This window comes from Ahaetulla prasina, chromosome 7, assembly GCF_028640845.1.
Source record: "Ahaetulla prasina isolate Xishuangbanna chromosome 7, ASM2864084v1, whole genome shotgun sequence".
Lineage (NCBI taxonomy): Eukaryota > Metazoa > Chordata > Lepidosauria > Squamata > Colubridae > Ahaetulla > Ahaetulla prasina.
This window is the reverse complement of record NC_080545.1, coordinates 83,566,603-83,584,866: the sequence shown is the minus strand read 5'-3', so window position 1 is coordinate 83,584,866 and position 18,264 is coordinate 83,566,603. Positions and strand designations below refer to the sequence as shown.

Sequence of the window (18,264 nt, the reverse complement as noted above, 5' to 3'; positions counted from 1 at the left end):
GTCAAAGAAAGCTGAAAGAATCTCTTGAAGGGATTGATCTCAATGCAGAGACACGCAGAAAAATTTATCTGTTCCCACTATCACATTACTTTCCAAAAGTCATAAATCTCAGCAAGGGTTTTAGATGCTTGTTTATTTCGAATTTAGATTTCTATGGACACCCAAGTCAACAGTGACCCTGGGCAACACAAATTAAAAATAAAACCGTAGTCGACAAGACCAACAAAAGAAATAAAAGACATATCAAGAAAAATAGACACACACAACAGTTCAATCCGAATGGGCAGATACTCCAAAAGTAGCCCTGATCTTTAAGACCCATTTGATAGATGATAGGATTAGGGCTGTTTGAAATGCCAGCAGAATGCTGTCGTGGAGGGTAGGCACCAAAATACAGGAGGTTCACTTCCTATGTCCCAAGAAAAAGCACTATTAATCCAAGGGTACAATTGATGCACTAGATAGGGGTGTCAAACTCAATTTCATTAAGGGCCACATCAAGGTTGTGTTTGACCTGGGGGGGGGGATGGCCAGGCTGAGGTGGGTGTGGCATTCTGCCAGCGAAAATAGAGCTTGAGGAAGCTGTGCACGGCCCCCCCAGGACCCAGTTTTTGGCCGGGACGGCCTCCTGCAACCCTCTGAGCTCCGTTTTCACTGGCAGAGGGCTGCAGGAGGCTGTCCCAGCTGAAAATGGGGCCTGGGAAGGCTGTGCATGGTCCTCTTGAGCGCCGTTTCTGTTCGCAAGGCACCATGGGCTGGTATTTCCAGGGAGCCCCCGCAGGCCAGATCTAAGCACCTTGAGTTTGACACCTCTGCACCAGATGAATCTGGCCAAAGATCTTCAACGCCACACTTAAAACTTGCACTTTGAGCAGGATCTGTGTGTCTGAAAACACCCCCCAAATGCACATCCAGTTTTGTCTGGGAAAGTGCAACTTTGGAACCAAAGATGGAAACCAAAGATCTGTGAACTTTGTCATGCAGTCTTATGAAATCCCTGGTTCAAGTCTTGATTTAGGATTTATTTTATTTGATAAGCTTAACATTTATTTGCCTTCAGCATCTCCTTAACATTAAGCTCTAGTTACAGTTTTATAACCCTGTTTTCTATTTAGCTCCTGGGCTCTTTTGCAATGTGCAAAGCTCTCTATTCTCCAATATTTGCTCCCCTGTTAAAGGCTATGGCCCATTGTTCTATCGGGTTTGGTTTATGTCTTATTTTTTGTCTTGTTCCTTCTGGGCTATTTTTATTTAAAGACTAATTAAATAGTCCTAATGTTTTCCTTTGCCACTTATAAGAGACAGACTACAGACCTGACATTTAAGATACACATTCAATGATCACATATTCCTGCAGGGAAGATTCACATCCTGAGTATATCCTGGTGATGTTGGAGGTCAACTATGACAAATTATTCCTTTTCATTTCAATCCCGCCTTCGGTTGTCATTTAATGTTGGCTTTTAGTTCTACAGGGATTTTTTCAAATATGCACAGTAGGATATATTCCATCTAGCCAAATGTAATTTTTATAAGTTGTTCAATGTTTAAACTTCTTTATCGGGAGAAGGGCGGTATAGAAATTGGATTAATAAAATAAAATCAATATTTGACTAATTTGCAGTGAAGAATGTGTGAGCATATATGCAGCATATATATTTGATTGTTTCCTCTTTAACGGTAAAACTTTCCAGATGTTTTTTTTGGGGGGAGTGGGGAAGTCAAGTTGTGTTAATCAGAAAGAGGAATCACTTTTATGCTTTGTGTTAAGTTTAACGATAAGAAATAACTAACCCTGATCATGAACAGTGTTACATCATGATCATAACAACAGGGCTGCAGCTCCAATATACCCTTATTAGTATATGTTTTATGGAGATCTACGCTGGGGGAATGGATTGTGTGTTGGAGATTATTTATATCCTGCCTGTTATTTTTATAAATAACTCAAAGCGGAGGACATACCTAATAGACCTTCCTGTTACTATTTTCCCCTGTGGAGTAAGTTGGGCTGAGAGAGGATAGCTGGTCCAAAATTACCCAATTGGCTTTCATACATAAGGCAGAATTAGAACTCACAGTCTCCTGGTTTCCAGCTTCATGCCTAAATACTAGATTGATCTGTCTGTCCGTCTGTCAGTTTTTTTACTTTGCGAGCCACCCAGAGTTAATTGGGTCTGCAGCTTTTAAATCAATAAATACTTCTTTGTTCACTTCTCCTGTTCTGAGGTCACATCCCAGCAAACAATGTCAGTTTATCTTTTGTCTGCACCCATAACAAGGGAAACTTAAATATGATGCTACATAGAGCATAAGAACTTGGCATACCTTTTCATATGTTGCTAAGCAATCTAGTTTTAATAAAATGGCCTATATTATTTGTAGTTGTGCATGTGTCTTTTAGAGGTATTATCAACATACAGCAAGCGAAGGCAGCATTCCCACTCATTTCCTGCAGCTACGATTTCTAGCGAAGGCCGGAATTGATGGGCTTGAAGAAAAACTGTTTAGATTAATTCCTACTATGTTTGGAAAACTGATATGTGACTGACCTGACAAAAGGACTGCAGGGACTTACCCATTCTCTGTCCATCAGAAAATAATTATAATTTTTTAAGACTCGATTCTCCTTCTTCACTACCAGCAGTTGCTATCTGGATTGGATTATTTTGGGCTTCCTAAAGCAAGAGAGAGCTCTGCTATGAACAGTCATATTAATATTATGATTTTCACGATGTATGTTTATATGGTGCTTCATTTACTAGTAATCACCAATCTAGATAATGTGTGACATAAAAAGTGATCATCCACAGATTGGCTGTATCCTTCTCGACTGGTAAGGGTTTACCAAAAGTGGCTTACTCAATTATCCATTGAGATAATTAATCTCTACGTTGCGTTTTTGGATCCACTACTTGCCTAAGAAAAGGATGTACTGAACTGTTTATTTTACAGGAAATTTCCACTTGCATTTTCCATTCCCTTTTTAAGACATGTTTGAGAAAATAATTTCTTGGATCATAGCCAATCTAGTATTTAACTTTATAAACCCCTGCTTGAACCCTCTCTCTTCCATTTTTAATCATTGCTCACTCAAGAATGCTCTTGAATATGTCATTTGCAAATCAAGAAATCTATGAAGCTTTGGGCAGACTTCACGTTTATTCATGATCAGCATATTTTTTATCAGCCAAATTGAAACAGGGAACCCAAGAACTTGTTAAAAATATTAGGAACAAATTACTTTTGGAGAAAAGAAAACACAATAAAAAGACTAACAGAGATTTTAAACTAGAACCTAAAAAAAAAATATGACAAATGATGTGATGCTTTTTTAATATCTAAAAATTATGCTTAATGAATGCATCTCAAAAGTTCAAATTCTAATGTTTCTAAATTTTAAAATTTGAATTCAAATCCTAAATTTGAATTAAGATTATAAAAATATGTATGAACATAGCAAAAAAAGAAACATCGTGTACAGGTATGCCTGTTTACTTTTATTAATGGAACTGTTAGTTAGATCTGTCATTAATTACAGCCAATATAAATTAATTGATCTAGTGTTACACTTTCCATCAACCAAAAAGAGTGGCAACAACTTCAAAATGAATCATCCATTTTCAAAAGGTTGTACCTACCCAACAGTCACAGTAACCATGAAATAAAATGTTACCAGGGAGATTTTCACTGAATGTGCCTGATAATCAAATAAAATAAAAACTGTAATAATTTGCTTATATTTTAGAAAACAGCTCTATAGTTCAATGCCATTTCTATCATTTCACTTTGTTCTGCAAGACTTGTTCAGAGGTAGGAACAGGTAAAAGAGGAAGAAGAGACTCTTGAAGGAATGGATCATGACCAGCATAGTTCTGAAAGGTGGGTGGGAGTGAAAAAAACCCACTCAAGATTACTCGATTTTGTTTGAAATACGTGCAGGCAGGCAGAAAGTCTGCCAAGCTTTAAAGATTCTATTATTAGGTCCAGCAACAACAAAATTCTAACAGTCCATAACTTAAAAGAGTCCGTTTTCTGATCGAGTCAGAAAGGATTAACAAGCACTACTGTTCATATGGAAGTTTTGAGCAGTAACATGGAAATGCAACCTGTGCTCCATGGCTACCAGGCAGCTACCAGAAAAGCCTGACATAAGTGTACTCAAAAGTATGGTATGTATAACAGATGATATGGTTTCTCTTTAAAAAAAAATCTGGTCAAGCTGGGCTTCCAGTGAATGCCAGGAGCCAAGGGAGATGACATCTTTGCTGTCAGAAGATACAGTCTTTCATAAGAACACTAAGCCAGCCAAACTCACTTTTTAATCACATTCAGAAATGTTCAATTTAACCACTTTGTGGATATTAGAGACCTTCAAAACAATAAGCTTAATTTGACACCTGGTGAGTTTCACCTTCTTTGGATTTAAATTTTTTTTAAACAGAGACTTAAGAATTTAAAATAATATACACTTGGCAAAAAACAAAAAAAAGAGAGAGGGTTTTGATTTAAGAAAGTTTTAAATGGATTGGGAGACCAGAGAGATTTGGATTATTGGTTATTTTTGCTATAAGATTTGAAAAACAAATATACCATATTTTTTGGAGTATAAGACACACCTTTTTCCCACCTAAAAGGAGGTGAAAATTTGGGTGCGTCCTATACACCGAATGTAGCCCTGCCCACCCACTGGCCCCACCTTTTGGCCTCTGCGTCACAACAATTTACCTCCTTGCAGTAAGCAGCAAGAAAAAACAGCCCATTTCAGCTTCAGCACAGCCTAATTAGCACAAGTTGATTGTCTGTTGGATTGGCCTCTGGACTCTCAGCTGTTTCAGGCTGCAGGGATTGCCATGGCCTACTGCTGCACGGGTCTCTGCTGCTTGCTGCAAGGAGGTAAATTGCTGGGAGGCAGAGGCAGATTTCTTTTTCTTGTTTTCTTCACCAAAAAAGATAGGTGCGCCTTATAGTCTGGAGTGTCTTATACTCCAAAAAAATACGGTAATTAAATAATTTACTCACAGGAAATGACTGAAATGAAACTAAACCAATATTAGGAACTGAGACTTGATAAATGTTGCAAATGGTCACTAGAGGGAACTAAAGGACTAGACAGAAAAAAGTTAACACGGCTGACTATAACTTTTTCTTATCTTAGATTTTTGAAACATTGACCAACATATTAATAACTAATATCTCAGTAATAATAACTTCAGTGGATAAACTTTTAAAAGATGAGAAAAACTTTACAAAACTTTCACCTGATATAAACATTATAGAAAATCAAGAAAAGGATCTGGACATGGAACAGCTGTGACAAGAAAACTCAGGCTGATGTTTTTTTATGGGATTTAAAAAACAGGCTGATGAAAGCTTTGAAGACTCCCTTTAAACCTCAAAGATTGATAAAGATCAAATCCTGCAATACCATAAGAATAATTTAAAGTTCAAGACTGAGCACGACAAAAATAAGGAATATAAAGTTGGACTATGTGATCAGGGCTAAACTATTTTTTTTGAGATTTCTGGTAACTCCTAAAAGACTTTTTGCTGAATTAGGATGGAAAAGATATGAATTCGAGGTTGCTAAAACTTAGGCTGTGGAGAGAAGCATTTTTGTATTTGTAACTTTAAAATAGAATAAAAGTTAGTATATTGGGTCATGCTCCGTGTAATGAAAGTTGGAAGCCATTTCTTTATTACTGTCTTTGTTGCCTTTTGCTTTTCTGCTTTTTTCTTTTCTTTTTCCTACAAACTTCTGGACTCTCTTTCTTTTCTTTTCTTTTCTTTTAGTTTACTTTGTGTTAGTTTTTACTGTTTATTAAAAACTGCACTAAAATTATGAACAAAAAATCTACTCAAGCAGTGAAGATTCTGAAGAAGGGGCTTGCATAGGTGGATAACACATACTGGTAGACAGAATGGAGAATCAAAATTTGTTTATCTCCAAGCACATAACATATAAAATCAAGGAAAGGAGAGGCATGTTTTGATATATTCCACCTGGGTTTTTGTTACATTATGGACTCAGGAGAGGAAAAGGTCAGCTTGCAAACCAAATAACAGCTGGCTCATAAATAAAACTTAATTCCTGGCCACAGATCATATGAGTTATAGTCTAAATCATTTGGAATGCACCATTTTTTTCTTAGTTTTATTCCAAAGCAAATATATTGGGACTAAATTTAGAATTGTATAGTAAATTTGGAAGAACTAAAGTTGGCCAAAAAAAAAGTGAATTACAATGAAACATTTTAGTGTACAAATGAGGATGTTACATTTGTAATTTAAAAATGGTTGTCAAATATGACGTGGGTTGCTGTGATGGCTTAACCTACCAGCATTAATTTATGTCATTTGCATCACTACATAATCATGCAAATTATGTAAATCACTGCAGAAATAGTCTATTGCATGGAAAGCTGGGTAAAGCAAGGTCCACTAAATAAAAGCTTCATTATGGTCAGATAGCGAATTTTTTTTCCAGTAGAGCTATGCCGTATATCATTCTACCACTTGGATACTTAGAAAAAGAGTTGTATTAGATAAAGTATAGGTATAAATGATATTATGGAAAGCAGTACACCAATACTGTTATTACACTGCACAAGTATGTAGAACTCTTGCATTGGAAAGTAGGGTTCTAATTCTTAAAAATCGGACAACTCTAATGCAAAAACAGTGTTTAATATTACAGTATAGATAGTCCTCAACTTATAACAGTTCATTTAGTGATCTTTCAAAGTTACAACGGCACTGAAAAATGTAACTTATGACTATTTTTCACACTTATGACCCATTGCAGAAACCCCATTGTCACATGATCAAAATTCAGATGCTTAGCAACTGGTTCATATTTATGACGGTTGCAGTGTCCTGGGGCCATGTTATTATCTTTTGCTCCCCTCTGACAACCAAAATCAATGGGGAAGCCAGATTCACTTAATAACCATACTAACTTAACAACTGCAGCGATTCACTTAATGGTGCATGAAAGGTTGTAAAATGAGTCAAAATTCACATAACTGTCTCACTTAGCAACAGAAATTTTAGGCTTTTTAGGCTCTGTAGGCAACAGAAATTATGGTCCTAAGTCGAGGACTACCTATACTTCTGTTTTCTGAACATACTAAGTATGCCATTTGTATAAGAAGCTGAAACTGAAGTTAGTGTGATAATTTTCGTTTCCTTTTTTATAAAGTATAAAAACATGAGGAACTTCACATTGATCATAATTCAATCCCATACAAAATATTAATACTTCTACACTAACTTATAAGTTAGCAAACTCATTTTCTTCAGCAGAAAGTATTTAACTCAGGGGTGTCAAACTCGCATCATCACAGGGGCATCACATGACGTATCAGGTCTTTTCTCCACTTCGCTAAACCGGGCGGGGGTGGGGCCAGCATGTGACGCATCTGGCCCGTGAGTTTGACACCCCTGATCTAACTCATCTTATGTTAGTGCTCTCAAGCATATTTAAACATTAATTTTTTATACTAAGATTTCCAAACCAGGCATAATGAATTACAACTTCAATAATTCACAGCCTACATGTTCAACATTGACAACACTGATCAGAAACAATGAAAACTCTGTTCAGTTCATTTTAGGGCAGTGATTTATTCAAGACTGCTTTACACTACTACTTTCAGCAATAAACGTGGCTTGAGCTCAGCTAAAAATATCCAAATAAGCCATAATTGAAAGTCTATGTAGGGATATTTCTTTAAAGTAAATTTCATTATTCAAGTCTTCAGTATAAAGGGTAGAAATCACTAGATGCAAGTGGTACAGAGCAGTGGTGGGTTTCAATTTTTTTTACTACCGGTTCTGTGGGTGTGGCTTGGTGGGCGTGGCATGGCTTGGTGGGCGTGGCAGGGGAAGGATACTGTAAAATCTCCATTCCCACCCCAATCCAGGGGAAGATTACTGCAAAATCTCCATTTCCTCCTGATCAGCTGGGACTTGGGAGGCAGAGAACAGATGGGGGTGGGGCCAGTCAGAATTTTTACTACCGGTTCTCCGAACTACTCAACATTTTCCCTACCGGTTTGCCAGAACTGGTCAGAACGTGCTGAAACCCACTTCTGGTATAGAGGGTGTAAAACAATTCAATTAGACATGAACTGGCAAATTAGGACACCATGTTTACACATATCATTATATATTTTACCATGCTTTTAAATAACACCCTTCCTTTTTGGCCATTGTTCCACAAGCCTATCATTATAGTGGTAATTATAGTGGGATTTAAATGAACAATTAGAAAGGGTGTGCAGAATTATATAGAAAAGCCACTGTATCCTCTGCTATTGAATATTATTGGCTGACCGCAAAGCCATAGCTTTTCATGCATTTTTAAATTAAAAAGAAAGATTATATCCTTTTAGATAAGAGGATCATTCATTCATTCATTGTTTATAAATTGCCAGACTCCTGACAGTTTACATCATAAAAATGTAATAAAAATTTAACACCCAATTGCTTTCATTCCATATATAAATAGCTTAAGACAATAAGTATAGTTGTGACATTTATTCCTGATTCCTTCTAGAACAGCTCTATTTTAAATAGTTTCCTGAAGTGAGCAAGGAGGACTTTAGCCTAATCTCCAGATTAAAACTATCCCATAATATGGGGTTCTCAGCCAAAAAACTGCTTCAAAGTCTTGCCTTTCTTCATTTTAACCTTCTTTAGAGGCCATTAAGGAAAACTCTCCACTGTTACCTAATAAAAATTTTAAAAGCCGTTAAATAAATTCTTAAAAATCCCTCCATATTAAACTCAGCATCCCATTGCTCTCTTTTTTCTCAATCGTAAAAAACTCTCAGAAAGGATTCAAGAACCCTTTGAAATTTGTCATAGAACAGGGGTCTTCAACCTTGGCAACTTTAAGACTTGTGGACTTCAACTCCCAGAGTTCCTCAGCCAGCAAAGAAGGTTCAGTTCAAATCTCAGGAGGCTAATAGGGCTTTATACAACGAAGGTATTCTAGTTCCCCTCTCAATCCCACTTGGAGGTGGTTTAAAATGCCCATTCTGTATGAGTATTTTTGGATGTTGCAAACACAAGCAAGCATGACCTAATGATGCATATAGACCTTGACCATAATGTTGCCTGCCCATCAGAGCCGTAATTTGTGAGGGTTGTAAAAAGGCTGGTCACATGACGAACTCGACTTTAGACCTTTTTTGCAACAGTCATTAAGAAAAGTACAGCAGTCACTAAGTGAATCTATGGTTGTTAAAGGAATGTCATAGTCATTAAAGAGAACCAATGGCTTCCTATGGGAGCGATTTTGCTGAAAACCTGAAGTACCAGTTTTTGGCAAAACTCTCACAAAGTGCAGTCATGTGACTGTGGGATGCTGCAAAGAGCCATAAATGTAGACCAGGGTGGGATTCTACCAGTTCGGGCGAACAGGTAGCTCCGACAATCAGCTGGGAGCCAACCAGTTCGTTCTGACAAGCAGGTGGGCCCGCCTGTCCACTCCTGCACTTTACTGACCTATATCTTCTCAGTTGATTCATGCAGCAGAGCGGATTGCCGCACCTCAGTTGTGTTACTCCCCAGCAGTAATGCAGAAGGTAGGTTTTTGTAAAACTGCGCAATCACCAAAACGATTGTTAAACTGGCAGGATCCCACCACTAATGTAGACCAACTGCCAAAGGCTCAAGATGAAATCACCTGACCATAGGCAGGGGGTGGGGGGACATCAGAACTTCAAATCTGATCACTAAGACAGTCACAACTATAGCTTGTCCAGTGCCATTTTAAGTTTGAAGGCCACTAAACAAATGGTCATTAAATGAGGACCACCTGCATTTGTTTTTGCCACTCTTGCAGTTTCCTATCTAATTTGCAGGGTATTCTATCATTGGTGAGGTAAAAATTTGATCTATGAATATTTGTTCTATGATTCTATTTGCTTTGGAGCAAAAAAGGCAACCAAATTTAAAAAGTTTTCAAATTAGGTACTGTTGATTAATTGTGCTTTGAAATTAATAATTACTTAATGATACTATGAATTAGTGCTTCTGTATTATGCAATGAATTTTGATCTGAAGAAATCAGAGAATATATTTATATGCAAGTAGCCCTTGGCTTACAACTATTCATTTAGTGACCATTCAAAGTTACAAAGGTATTGAAAAATGTGATTTATGACCATTTTTCACACAACCACTGCAGTATCTCCCATGATCGTGTGATCAAAATTCAGACGCTTGGCAACTGGCTCATATTCATCATGGTTCATGGGGTCATCTGATCACCTTTTGCAATCTTCTGACAAACAAAATCAACGGGGAAGCCAGATTCACTTAATGATTGTGTTACTAACTTAACTGTAGGGGATTCACTTAACAACTGTGGCAAGAAAGGCCATAAAATGGGGTAAAACTCAATTTAACAATTGTCTTGGCCAGTGGTGGGTTTCAAAATTTTTTACTACTGGTTCTGTGGGTATGGCTTGGTGGGCGTGGCATGGGAAGGATACTGTAAAATCTCCATTCCCACCCCAATCCAGTGGAAGGATACTGCAAAAATCTCCATTTCCTCCCGATCAGATGGGACTCGGGAAGCAGAGAATAGTTGGGGGCGGGGCCAGTCAGAATTTTCTCCGAACTACTCAAAATTTCTGCTACCAGTTCTCCGGAACTGGTCAGAACCTGCTGAAACCCACCTCTGGTCTTGGCTAGCAACAGAAAATTTTGGGCTGACTACCTGTACTTGGAACTTTGAAAACGGGGAAAGAAAGAAGTTGCCCCTAAGTTAAATACTACCCAGGTAATATAGGAATTTTTCTGTCTTTTTAAAACCAGTCAGATTAGATAAGATTATTGTCTTCATGATGGAATTTCACAGCAATGGATTATTCAAAACCTACCTACTATCAGGACTGCATTTTCCCACTCTCCCACACACCCTCCCCCCCCTTAAGTCTTATTTACTAACCTGATTTTCTTCCTGAACCACCCGATATTGTTCTTTCCAAATCGTGATTTTGGATGCTTCGTCTTTCCTCAGGGCTCTCTCTTTCTTCAGCTCGGGACTCCAGAATGTCTTGATGCTGTTCATGGAGGAGCTAAGTTTGCTTTCTTTCACTTCTACGTCCTTCCGCAATATATCATTTTCCCGGAGCACTTCCTTCAGTTGTGTCTGCAGGTCCATTATTGTGTTGTCCCTAGCTTGGCGTAGTGAATGAGGCACTGTAGAGGCCATGCTCACAGGAGGAAGGTGATGTTCTCCAAATGCAATAGTATCGCTGGCAACCCCACTACTGGCAATGTTGGGGCTGCTGCCCATTGCAGTCATCCTAACACCGTAAGGCAAACGACCCCCAGATCGCCCAAGGGTCATGGTGCTTTTAGGTGTGTCCGCGCCCACGTTTTCATGTTCACTTAGGTACATAGGGCCTGACGTGGCATAGGCAGCATTTAAGGACTGGATATTTTCCATTGAAAGTGTCTTACCACTTCCACCTCCAGTACTACCTCCAGAGCTGCCCCCTGTACTGTTGGTTCGACGATGGCCCAATCGTGGTGAACGTGGCAGCCTTGGTGAACGCCCAGGGCTCTGGCTACTTGGCTCAATTTTCCCAACTGACCGAGCACTTCCATACATGATTGAATTTCTGATGTAATTTGATTATGACTTGAGATTCTCTGAAATTTTCTTCCTATGGTTCCATTTAAGGCTGGTTACTTTTATATTAGGTCCAAGCATTTGTTCCTAAATCATAGTTTTTTGATGTCAATCATCTGAAATAGAAACAAAAATATCAGTATCTCATTTCCCACAATCTATTCCATTGTTCAATATGCTTTAAATTTCCTTCTATTACTAAGACATAATATATGGTGTGTTCAAATATGTGGTATATTATTTAGGAAAGCAAATTTAATATTTTAAAATTATTTTGAATCTCCCTCAGGAATATTTGTAAAATCTGTATATTATACTGGCAAGCTTATCTATTTGTCTTCTCTTTGTCTTTACTCCTGTGTACTGTAACATTAATTAATTAGCTCCTTATGCGCATATATAAAAATAAAATAGCCCGGATGTGAAGACCATGATAAATAAAGGCAGCAGCATAAATGCAATTAGCATGCCTTTAAAAATTGTGATACAAACATTTGTGCTATTTTTTAAGCATCAGTCATCAGATTTTAATGTTGAAATTTAGAATTTTGTTATTAAATTGAAGTGAAAAAAATCCATCTATCAGAAAGACTGCTAGAAATATTTCAGACACCATAGTGTAAAACAGACTCAGAAGTGACATATGGCAGTGATGTTTATAAGACACTAAATAAAAGATTTGTTCCTTTTAAAGGATCAAAACATTTAACAGATTAAAAACATCATCTAAACCACAACTACTGCATGGTTAATAGCATTGTGTCACTTATGATATACGTCACCCAGAGTCACTGGTTGAGAGGAGTGGCTACAGAAATCAAATAAATAAAAAAAAGAATGAAATCATTGCTGAGGACAAAAAGCAACGGCCTTAGCTCAACAAAAAGCTACCGATCAACTAACTGTTTCAGATTATTCAATGTATACCGGTATAAAAATGTAATTAAAGTGAAAGTGTAGAACAGGGGTGTCAAACTCAACGGCTGGAGGCTGAATCCGGCCCACGGGGTGCTTAGATCTGGCCCGTGGAGCTGCCCTGGAAACAGCAAAGGGCCAGCCCGCATTGCCTCTGCCAGTGAAAATGGATCCCGTGAGGGCAGCACAAGGCCCTCCCGAGCTCTGTTTTCTCTGGCACAGGGTTGCCGGAGGCCATCACAGCTGAAAATGGACCTCACAAGGGCTCCATGTGGCCCTCCCGAGCTCTATTTTTGCTACAGAGGGTTGCATGAGGCCATCGCAACCAGAAACAGAGCCCAGGAGCCCATTTTCACTGGCAGACTGCTCGGGCCACCAAAGGTGCCCCCAACATGAGTGCCATCGAGTTGGACATGCCCACCCTGGCCACACCCACCCCATCCCGAGGTTAAACACCACCCTGATGCGGCCCTCAATGAAATTGAGTTTGACACCCCTGGGGCAGAAAGTGTAGCATTTCTAATTGGTGAGAAGCTAAAGAAAGAATGTAGAATGGAATTCAGACAGAAGCAGAAATAATATATTTAGACTCTCAGAAGGGAAAGAAATGATGTGCCGAACTTTTTGAATCAAACTGTTTTGAATAGCTCTATTTGAATCAAAATGTTTGCATATCCCTGAGGGACATTTGGAGTACAAGAAAATATGGAAAGGAAAAATAATGGTACAGGTTACAATTACTCATTACAACTTGGTAAATTGATTTTGGCAGGCAAGATATAGAAATACATTGTACTGAACTTGAAAGCAGCACTTAGTCTTAACACTGCCTTCTCTAGTTACCAAATTCTGAAAAGAACTATCTGTTGCTTCTGTGTTTGCAGAAAATTAGCATAAGGAAAATCATTTCTATGTACTGGTCCGCTTCATATAGATGAAGGTGTAATAATATCAGTAAATGTCTGCATCTATAGTAGGAATAAAAACCAGAGGATTCCTCAATCGTGTAGAACAGAGCAGATTCAGTACATGATTATGTGACTGTAGACGTTACCTGCTCAACTTAATATACAATTTCATTATTTCTTCATACAATAGCCCAAATTAAAAAAAATCTGAATCTAAACTGGCAGAGCAAGACAGAATATCAGTAACATAATGTCTAAGACTATTGGAATTACTCAGTATTATTAAAAGGTCCCATTCTGAGGTTATAATGAGGATTGTTCTCATTATTTAAATAGTCCGTGTGTCCTCCTTCTCAATTATAGATAGATCCCTATTTCCTTCTGCTTTAGATAAGCTGTACTGTATCACCTCTCTAGATGGGGATACATGCTTGAAGTCAGCACTGGAAAACAAATCCCGACTTTAACTCTCGGGAGCTAGGATTTGTTTGCTCTCAGGATCTGCACAAAAATACTTAATTATACAGTTTGTCAAGGCACATTCAAATTAGAGTTGTCACAGAGGCATTTTTGTTTCTCACTCACTAGTTAAAAAAATAGAATTGCTGTGGATGGAGAAGCCAAGACTGTTTGATGTAATAGGATGAGCTGAAAGCACATCCATGCAAAGCAAGAGCCAGATAAAAACACAGTGCGCAGAGCAGGAAAGAGACACAAACTATGTGCAAATAGTCCATGGAGAAACAGACAAGCTATAGGTAACAGAGATTATCCTAAATCTTATTACAGAACTATTTAGTATGAGGCAATTCAGTGTCATTTATTCTGATATGAAGCAACAATATAAGCAAGTATGCTCTTATCACTGAACAGATATTAAAGATTATGACTTACAAATGAAAACAGCAATTCTTAGGCTTTTAAGGTTCAGAAATGATCAGGAGTACTTGGGTAAAATCTTGACACTGGTTGCCAAGGCAACTAATTATTTTTATTCATCTAGCTTACAGGTGTCAAAGTTTTAACATCCCTGATCTAGCTTATGAAGTGACAGCATCAGAATTACACTACATTAAACTGACCCGCTATTTCTATATTGACTTCTCCAGTTTTCTGTATGGATTTCTCAAGATCGCTTACTCTACTACTAATTAAAAGAAGTTGCTCATAATGTTACACAATCATATCATTTGCTACTATATTAAAAAAGCAAGTCTGCATGAAAATTTTCCTTTGAATCTCCCTTTGAAAGAAAACTAAGCTATTATTAGAAACAGACTTTAAAAAAGAATCATTATGATTATAGATTATTCAACTGGTATAAAATTCTGATTATGCAGCAAAAGATATACTCCTCACAGAGCCACTGATACTATCAGTATCGTGATATGATGAGAACCAAAACCCATCCCCATTCCATTAGGTAATTTCAGATAGATTTTCAGCAATGAAAAGACAGCTATCTTCTTTCCCACACTTACAGATAGTCCTTGACTAATGACCACAACTGAGTCTAAAATTTCCATTGCTAAGTGAGACATTGAGTGAGTTTTGCCCCATTTTACAACTTTCTTGACACAGTTGTTAAATGAATCTGGCTTCCCCATTGGTTTTGCACTACAAACAAAATACACGACAAAATATGATAGAACTATCCATCATAGTAAGTTACTGAATATTCCCCTGATGCTTAACAGAATTCTAGATGGGTTCCTTAACTTTATTTAATCCTACTATTTCTGCTATACAGACTTAGAGCTTAGTTAAGATTTCAAGCTTTTCTTTAATGTTAATTTTGAAGTACTGTACCATTCTTTCACATTTTCTTTATACTTACAAAAAAAAACTTTTATGGTACTTCTGACAAAAAATACCCTGGTTTATAGTTCAGAACATGTTTTTATTTTATACTAATTAAAGAAGTTGTTAAAATATCACATTTGCTGTACAAAATTTTCTTCAATTAAGCATTTAAAGGATAAGTTTACAAAATAACAGAAGCATCACGGAAACTAGACAAGACCAAGGTTCAAAAACATATTTTAAATGAATGTTAATAGGTGGTAGAGATTCATTTTTTTCCTACTGGCATAACATAAGTTGGAATGGAATGGAAAATAAGGCTTATTGTCGAATATTTTCCTGGTCAGCAAGGAGAAGACCAGATAAAAATGGTTAACTCCCAAAAAAGGTTGATCTAAATTTGCAAAGTAGAAGGCCTGAAGGGAGAGGAGGAAGCCTTTGGTCATAGGACTGGACTTTAACAGGGAGCTTTACTGCTTGAAATAAAAACTCCCAAAAAAGGTTGATCTAAATTTGCAAAGTAGAAGGCCTGAAGGGAGAGGAGGAAGCCTTTGGTCATAGGACTGGACTTTAACAGGGAGCTTTACTGCTTGAAATAAAAACAGATAAAAAGGATGAGCCTTCTGAGATTATTGGAATCATATGTTTTATGTTGTTCTCCTTCTTCAAGCCCCAACTGGATCAGATTCAGAGACGCATTTAAATGGTGTCTGTTTGCTATCCTTGGAGACAACAATGGAACTCTGAACAGAACTACAATTCCTCATGAACAGAACAAAGAGCAGAAAGCTGCTGATTTCATACTATATGCAATACCATTTATTGTTTCTTGTGTAGCTAAAGTGCATTGGATTTCATAAAGTGCAGTGAGTCATTTAATAGAAAGCAGCTACCCCTTGTTCTAAGCAGTGGCTTAAGCAGGGTATATCACATATTAAAGTGTGCTGCTAGAGTAGGAACAAAAAGGTATTAAATTCAGGGTGGCCGTTCTTCCTATCGTATTTTCTCTCTGGCCTGAAATATAATAAATGATATCTAAATCAATGTTAAAAGTAGCAAACCACTCTGACTGTTTTCTAGAAGGTAAAGTAAAAATAGACATCTCCCTTTTATGAGAAGACCTACTCCATTTAGTCATGCTTTTTTAATAAAAAAAACTGTTTGCTCTGCTTTATGGCTAACCAAAAATAGCAAAATCTTATCTGAACAGAGACAAAGGTCTACAATATGTAAGTTATTACAAACCAAGTCAAATATGTGAAACCACAGAACATCTATAATGTGCTTCTAGAATAGAACAGAATAGGTTTTTTTTTATTGCACAAATGTGATTGGACATGCAAGGGATTTGTTCTACCACCTCTTCTGGCTTAATCAAATCAAAACATTCAAATTCATTATTCTGATTTATTTAATTCAAAGTTTAATTGTGTAATTTTGAAAAGTGATTTTGGACAAGTTTTAAAATGATGTCTACATATGTCAAAGTTAACATCACATTATGAAATAGGATATATAAGAGTAATTCTCAAAAGATAACTTCTGTATCTATACGGGTGCTATTTAAATTGACAAACCCATCAAGGCATACTTTTCAATAGGATTTTTAAAAGTAGGAAATGACAAGAGTCGCCGGGCTCCCCTACCAAGTAACCCTATCTCTTTCAGTACCCTTAATCTGTACTTTTTCTTTTTTTTTTAAAAATCACCACTTTAATATCTTATCTGCTATTTCAAAATGCCTATCGGTGGAGGAAAGAATAAGTCAAGTACTACCTGTAAGTGAGAATGAATCTATAAACCCATCAAACAGCTTAACCGCTTAGGATCTCTGCAAAGGTCCAAAATGATCCCATTGCTCCAGGGATGCACAACTTGTTACATCCATCGATCCACTAGATCTCCTTCAGAGATCACAGTGGGCAACACTGAGTCCAAAGACAAGCAAACAGAAGGGGCCGGTTTGACATTGATAAGATGTGTCAAGTTTTTTTTTTTTAAAAAAAAACCTCAAGGCTCTGTGTCAATCATCGCCAGGATGGGATAATTATGGGCTGTGGCTCACAGCTTCGCCCTACCAACCACCAGTTATTGTATTTTTAAGTATCGTTCCACGGATTTTGAAGAAAGGGACCGGAGGTGGGTGGCTCACACGGACAAGCTCTTTCCCGGGCGGGGAGAGGACCGGAGGGGCTCGGCCACTCAATCCCAAGGCACGGAGCCAGGGCGAAGAGCCCTTCTGCCGGTCGAGGGACCCTGGATGCCCAGGCAGGCCTTGAGGAGGGGGGGGCACCTTCCTCTCCCTTAGGGCAGCTGACGGGCCCTGAGCCGGGCGGGAGCCTGACGACCGAAGCGAGCAGGCCTCGCCCAGAGGGCTCCCTTCTCTTCCCCTCCCCATCCATCCGTCCCTCCCCTCCCCACCCCAAGAACCCTCGCTCCGCTCGGCCGGAGCCCGGTGAGATCCAGGCCGGCTCTCCCCCGCCCACCCCCCACCCCACCCCGCCTGCTCCCAAATGGCCGCCCGATACCTGTCAGCCGTAGAGCCGGCGTCCCGGAGCAAGCCAGCCCGTTTCCTGGCCCCGCTGTACCGTGCCTGCCTGCCTGCCTGCCTGCCCGCTCGGGCGAGCGCCTCTTCACCTCAGCCAGCGGCTCCCGCCCGCGCCTCCAGCCGCGGCGCAAGACCAGAATCAGGCAGGCTCCGCCCACTCCCCCCCCCGTCGTCGTCGCCAGCCCCGCCCGCTGGCGTGTGACGCCCCGGCGAGCCTCTCCCCGCCTTTTCCGAGGCTGCCCGCCGAGGGTGGGGGGTGGAAATCAATCGGCCGGCTGGTCGATCAATTCGCGGCACGCGCAGCCCACGCCCTGCCCTCCCCCTCCTTCCTTCCCTCCCTCTCTCTTTCCCGAATGTCGACTCACCCCGGCCCTCCGCTCGCCGTAGCGCTTCACGCTCCACCCACCCATGCCTGCCAATCACGAGAGGCGCGTGGC

At 39.0% G+C, this 18,264-nt stretch overlaps 1 protein-coding gene across 11 annotated transcripts in view; it reads right to left on the bottom strand.

Moving 5' to 3' along the window:
* The window catches only part of ERC1 (ELKS/RAB6-interacting/CAST family member 1), a 176,379-nt gene extending 158,168 nt beyond the window's left edge, over positions 1-18,211 (bottom strand). For 4 of the 11 annotated variants that reach the window (XM_058189593.1, XM_058189602.1, XM_058189604.1 and 1 more), the window contains exons 1-2: positions 17,808-18,115; positions 10,964-11,769 (exon numbers count right to left, since the gene is read on the bottom strand). In XM_058189593.1, coding sequence (XP_058045576.1) covers positions 10,964-11,632 — 669 coding nt within the window. In that variant the 5' untranslated portion in view covers positions 11,633-11,769; positions 17,808-18,115. Of the gene's footprint in view, positions 1-10,963; positions 11,770-17,807; positions 18,117-18,192 lie in introns of those variants that run through there. The other 7 variants (XM_058189595.1, XM_058189599.1, XM_058189596.1 and 4 more) reach the window with 5 other exon arrangements.
* Between the last annotated feature and the right edge of the window lie 53 nt (positions 18,212-18,264).